This window comes from Carcharodon carcharias, chromosome 32 (genome assembly GCF_017639515.1).
Source record: "Carcharodon carcharias isolate sCarCar2 chromosome 32, sCarCar2.pri, whole genome shotgun sequence".
NCBI lineage: Eukaryota > Metazoa > Chordata > Chondrichthyes > Lamniformes > Lamnidae > Carcharodon > Carcharodon carcharias.
In genome coordinates this window covers 19038525-19045428 of record NC_054498.1, presented here as the reverse complement: position 1 = coordinate 19045428, position 6904 = coordinate 19038525, and the positions used below count along the sequence as shown (strand labels likewise).

At 59.3% G+C, this 6904-nt stretch overlaps 1 protein-coding gene across 1 annotated transcript; it reads left to right on the top strand.

The window, feature by feature from the left end:
- Positions 1 to 848: 848 nt before the first annotated feature.
- On the top strand, positions 849 to 5966 carry LOC121272011 (putative protein TPRXL; the record flags this gene model as incomplete). The annotated part of the gene is made up of 2 exons (XM_041178369.1): positions 849 to 909; positions 5905 to 5966. Coding segments are annotated over 2 exons (123 nt in total), but the record flags the coding sequence as incomplete, so codon positions are not given.
- Positions 5967 to 6904: the final 938 nt, after the last annotated feature.

The following is a 6904-nucleotide window of genomic DNA, read 5'->3' as shown; positions in this document are numbered from 1 at the left end:
CTCACCCAGAACCCTGCTCTATCTCACATCAGCACCAAGCTCTACCACTTCCAGCACCTAGCTATCTCATCCAGCACCCGGCTCTACCTCACCCCAGCACCCAACTCTACCTCACCCCAGCACCAAACTCTACCTTACTCCAGTACCCAGCTCTACCTCACCCCAGCACCAAGTTCAAACTCACCCCAGCATCCAGCTCAATCTCTCCCAGCACCTAGCTCTATCTCACCCCAGCACCCAGCTCTATCTCACCCCAGCACCCAGCTCTACCTCACCACAGCACACAACTTTACCTCACCTCAGCACCCAGATCTACCTCACCCCAGCACCCAGCTCACCTCACCCAGAACCCTGTTCTATCTCACATCAGCACCAAGCTCTACCACTCCCAGCACCCAGCTATCTCACCCAGCACCCAGCTCTACCTTACTCAGCACCCAACTCTACCTCACCCAGCACCCAGCTCTACCTCACACTGTCACCCAACTCTACTTCGTCCCAGCACCCAGCTCTACCTCACCCCAGCACCCAACTCTACCTCAACCAGCAACCAGCTCTATCTCACCCCGGCACCCAACTCTATCTCATCCCAGCACCCAGCTCTACCTCACCACAGCACCCAACTCTACCTCATTCCAGCACCCAGCTCTACCTCATCCCTGCACCCAACTCTACCTCAACCCAGCACCCAGCTCTACCTCACCCCAGCACCCAAATCTACCTTGCCCCAGCACCCAGCACTACCTCACCGCAGCACCCAGCTCTCCCTCACCCCAGCACCGAGTTCTATCTCACCCCAGTACCCAAAACGACCTGACCCCAGCACCCAGCTCTATCTCACCCCGGCATCCAACTCTACCTCACCCTCGTACCCAGCTCTATCTAGCCCAGCACCCAGCTCTACCTCACCCCAGCAACCAGCTCTACCTCACCCCAGCACCCAACACTACCTCACCACAGCACCCAACTCTACCTCACCACAGCACCCAGCTCTATCTCACCCCAGCACCCAACTCTACCTCACCCCAGCACCCAACTCTACCTCACCCCAGCACCCAACTCTACCTCAGCCCAGCACCCAACTCTACCCCATCCCAACACCCAGCTCTACCTTACCCCAGCACCCAGCTCTACCTCACCCCAGCACCCAACTCTACCTCACCCCAGCACCCAGCTCTCTCTCTCCCAGCACCCAGCACTATCTCTCACAGCACCCAGCTCTACCTCACCCAGCACCCAGGTTGACCTCACACCAGCACCCAACTCTACCTCACCACAGCACCCAGCACTACCTCAGCCCAGCACCCAACTCTACCGCACCCCAGCACCCTGCTCCACCTCACCCCAGCGCCCAACTCTACCTCACCCCAGCACCCAGCACTAACTCACCGCAGCACACAGCTCTACCTCACCCCAGCACCCAGCTCTACCTTATCCCAGCACACAGGTGTACCTCACACCACCACCAAACTCCACCTCACCACAGCACCCAGCACTACCTCACCCCAGCACCCAATTCTACTGCACCCCAGCACCCAGATCTACCTCACCCCAGCACCCAGCTCTACCTCAACCCAGCACCCAACTCTACTGCATCCCAGCACCCAGCTCTCCCTCAGCCCAGCACCCAACTCTACCTCACCCCAGCACCCTGCACTACCTCACCGCACCACCCAGCTCTACCTCACCCCAGCACCCAGCTCTACCTCTCCCAGCACACAGGTCTACCTCACACCACAACCCAACTCTACCTCACCACAGCACCCAGCACTAGCTCAGCCCAGCACCCAACTCTACTGCACCCGAGCACCCAGCTCTATCTCTCCCAACCCCCAGCTCTACCTCTTCCAGCAGCCAGCTCTATCTCTCCCAACACCCAGCTCTACATCTCCCAGCACCGAGCTTTACCTCACCCCAGCACACAGCTCTACCTCACCCCAGCACCCAACTCTATCTCACCCCAGCATCGAGCTCTACCTCACCCTAGCACCCAGCTCTACCTCACCCAGAACCCTGTTCTATCTCACATCAGCACCAAGCTCTACCACTTCTTGCACCCAGCTATCTCACCCAGCACCCGGCTCTACCTCACCCCAGCACCAAACTCTACCTCACTCCAGCACCCAACACTACCTCACTCCAACACCCAGCTCTACCTCATCCCAGCACCCAACTCTACCTCAACACAGCACCCAGCTCTGCCTCACCACAGCACCCACCTCAAACTCACCCCAACACCCAGCTCAATCTCTCCCAGCACCCAGCTCTACCTCATCCCATTACCCAACTCTACCTAAACACAGCACCCAGATCTACCTCACCACAGCACCCACCTCAAACTCACCCCAACACCCAGCTCAATCTCTCCCAGCACCCAGCTCTATCTCACCCCAGCACCCAACTCTACCTCACCCCAGCACCCAGCTCGATCTCTCCCAACACCCAGCTCTACCTCTTCCAGCAACCAGCTCTATCTCTCCCAACACCCAGCTCTACATCTCCCAGCACCCAGCTCTACCTCACCCAGCACCCAACTCTACCTCACCCCAGCACCGAACTCTATCTCACCCCAGCATCTTGCTCTACCTCACAACAGCACCCAGCTCACCTCACCCAGAACCCTGTTCCATCTCACATCAGCACCAAGCTCTACCACTCCCAGCACCCAGCTATCTCACCCAGGACCCGGCTCTACCTCACCCCAGCACCCAGCTCTACCTTACTCAGCACCCAACTCTACCTCACCCAGCACCCAGCTCTACCTCACACTGTCACCCAACTCTACCTCGTCCCAGCACCCAGCTCTACCTCACCCCAGCACCCAACTCTACCTCAACAAGCAACCAGCTCTACCTCACCCCGGCACCCAACTCTATCTCATCCCAGCACCCAGCTCTACCTCACCACAGCACCCAACTCTACCTCATTCCAGCACGCAGCTCTACCTCATCCCTGCACCCAACTCTACCTCACCCCAGCACCCAAATAGACCTTACCCCAGCACCCAGCACTACCTCACCGCAGCACCCAGCTCTACCTCACCCCAGAACCGAGTTCTATCTCACCCCAGCTCCCAGCTCTACCTCACACCAGCACCCAAAACTACCTGACCACAGCACCCAGCTCTATCTCACCCCGGCACCCAACTCTACCTCACCCTCGTACCCAGCTCTATGTAGGCCAGCACCCAGCTCTACCTCACCCCAGCACCCAGCTCTACCTCAACCCAGCACCCAACACTACCTCACCACAGCACCCAGCTCTATCTCACCCCGACACCCAACTCTACCTCACCCAGCACCCAGCTCTATCTCACCCCAGCACCCAAAACTACCTCACACCAGCACCCAGCTCTACCGCACCCAGCACCCAACTCTACCTCATCCCAGCACGCAACTGTACCTCAGCCCAGCAGCCAACTCTACCCCAACCCAGCACCCAGCTCTACCTTACCCCAGCACCCAGCTCTACCTCACCCCAGCACCCATCTCTACCTCACCTCAACACCCAGCTCTATCTCTCCCAGCACCCAGCACTATCTCTCACAGCACCCAGCTCTACCTCTCCCAGCACCCAGGTTGACCTCACACCAGCACCCAACTCTACCTCACCACAGCACCCAGCACAACCTCAGCCCAGCACCCAACTCTACTGCACCCCAGCACCCAGCTCCACCTCACCCCAGCACCCAACTCTACCTCACCCCAACACCCAGCTCTACCTCACCCCAACACTCAACTCTACGTCACTCCAGCACCTAGCTCTACCTCATCCCTGCACACAACCCTACCTCACCCCTGCACCCAGCTCTAGCTCACCCCAGCACCCAAGTTTACCTCACTCCAGCACCTAGCTGTACCTCATCCCAGCACCCAGCTCTATCTCTCCCAGCACCCAGCTCTATCTCACTCCAGCACCCTGCTCTATCTCTCCAGCACCCAGCTCCACCTCACCTCCGCACGGAAGTTTACCTCACTCCAAAACCTAGCTCTCCCTCACCCCAGCTCCCAGCACTACCTCAGCCCAGCACCCAACTCTACCGCACCCCAGCACCCAGCTCCACCTCACCCCAGCACCCAACTCTACCTCACCCCAGCACCCATGACTACGTCACCGCAGCACACAGCTCTACGTCACACCAGCACCGAGCTCTATCTCACACAAGCAAACAGCTCTACCTCACCCCAGCACCCAGCTCTACCTCTCCCAGCACCCAGCTCTATCTCGCCCCAGCACCCAGCTCTATCTCTCCCAGCACCCAGCTCTACCTTATCCCAGCACACAGGTGTACCTCACACCACCACCAAACTCCACCTCACCACAGCAGCCCAGCACTACCTCACCCCAGCACCCAACTCTACCTCTCCCAGCACACAGGTCTACCTCACCCCAGCACCCAGCTCTACCTCACCCCAGCACCCAACTCTACCTCACCCCAGCACCCAACTCTACCTCACCCCAGCACCCAACTCTACCTCACCCCAGCACCCAACTCTACCTCACCCCAGCACCCAGCACTACCTCACCGCAGCACCCAGCACTACCTCACCGCAGCACCCAGCTCTATCTCACCCCAGCACCCAGCTCTACCTCACCCAAGTACCCAGCTCTACCTCTCCCAGCACCCAGCTCTATCTCACCTCGGCACCCAGCTCTAGTTCCCCCAGCACCCAGCTAGCTCACCCACCACCCAGCTCTACCTCACCCCAGCACCCAGCTCTACCTCACCCCAACACCCAGCTCTAACTGACTCCAGCACCCAGCTCTATCTCTCCCTGCACCCAGCTCTATCTCTCCCAACACCCAGCTCTACCTCTCCCAGCACCCAGCTCTATGTCACTACAGCTCCCAGTTCTACCTCACCCCAGCACCCAGCTCTACCTTACTCAGCACACAACTCTACCTCACCCAGCACCCAGCTCTACCTCACACTGTCACCCAACTCTACCTCGTCCCAGCACCCAGCTCTACCTCACCCCAGCACCCAGCTCTACCTCACCCCAGCACCCAACTCTATCCCATCCCAGCGCCCAACCTCACCCCCGTACCCAGCTCTACCTCACCCAGAACCCTGCTCTATCTCACATCAGCACCAAGCTCTACCACTTCCAGCACCTAGCTATCTCATCCAGCACCCGGCTCTACCTCACCCCAGCACCCAACTCTACCTCACCCCAGCACCAAACTCTACCTTACTCCAGTACCCAGCTCTACCTCACCCCAGCACCAAGTTCAAACTCACCCCAGCATCCAGCTCAATCTCTCCCAGCACCTAGCTCTATCTCACCCCAGCACCCAGCTCTATCTCACCCCAGCACCCAGCTCTACCTCACCACAGCACACAACTTTACCTCACCTCAGCACCCAGATCTACCTCACCCCAGCACCCAGCTCACCTCACCCAGAACCCTGTTCTATCTCACATCAGCACCAAGCTCTACCACTCCCAGCACCCAGCTATCTCACCCAGCACCCAGCTCTACCTTACTCAGCACCCAACTCTACCTCACCCAGCACCCAGCTCTACCTCACACTGTCACCCAACTCTACTTCGTCCCAGCACCCAGCTCTACCTCACCCCAGCACCCAACTCTACCTCAACCAGCAACCAGCTCTATCTCACCCCGGCACCCAACTCTATCTCATCCCAGCACCCAGCTCTACCTCACCACAGCACCCAACTCTACCTCATTCCAGCACCCAGCTCTACCTCATCCCTGCACCCAACTCTACCTCAACCCAGCACCCAGCTCTACCTCACCCCAGCACCCAAATCTACCTTGCCCCAGCACCCAGCACTACCTCACCGCAGCACCCAGCTCTCCCTCACCCCAGCACCGAGTTCTATCTCACCCCAGTACCCAAAACGACCTGACCCCAGCACCCAGCTCTATCTCACCCCGGCATCCAACTCTACCTCACCCTCGTACCCAGCTCTATCTAGCCCAGCACCCAGCTCTACCTCACCCCAGCAACCAGCTCTACCTCACCCCAGCACCCAACACTACCTCACCACAGCACCCAACTCTACCTCACCACAGCACCCAGCTCTATCTCACCCCAGCACCCAACTCTACCTCACCCCAGCACCCAACTCTACCTCACCCCAGCACCCAACTCTACCTCAGCCCAGCACCCAACTCTACCCCATCCCAACACCCAGCTCTACCTTACCCCAGCACCCAGCTCTACCTCACCCCAGCACCCAACTCTACCTCACCCCAGCACCCAGCTCTCTCTCTCCCAGCACCCAGCACTATCTCTCACAGCACCCAGCTCTACCTCACCCAGCACCCAGGTTGACCTCACACCAGCACCCAACTCTACCTCACCACAGCACCCAGCACTACCTCAGCCCAGCACCCAACTCTACCGCACCCCAGCACCCTGCTCCACCTCACCCCAGCGCCCAACTCTACCTCACCCCAGCACCCAGCACTAACTCACCGCAGCACACAGCTCTACCTCACCCCAGCACCCAGCTCTACCTTATCCCAGCACACAGGTGTACCTCACACCACCACCAAACTCCACCTCACCACAGCACCCAGCACTACCTCACCCCAGCACCCAATTCTACTGCACCCCAGCACCCAGATCTACCTCACCCCAGCACCCAGCTCTACCTCAACCCAGCACCCAACTCTACTGCATCCCAGCACCCAGCTCTCCCTCAGCCCAGCACCCAACTCTACCTCACCCCAGCACCCTGCACTACCTCACCGCACCACCCAGCTCTACCTCACCCCAGCACCCAGCTCTACCTCTCCCAGCACACAGGTCTACCTCACACCACAACCCAACTCTACCTCACCACAGCACCCAGCACTAGCTCAGCCCAGCACCCAACTCTACTGCACCCGAGCACCCAGCTCTATCTCTCCCAACCCCCAGCTCTACCTCT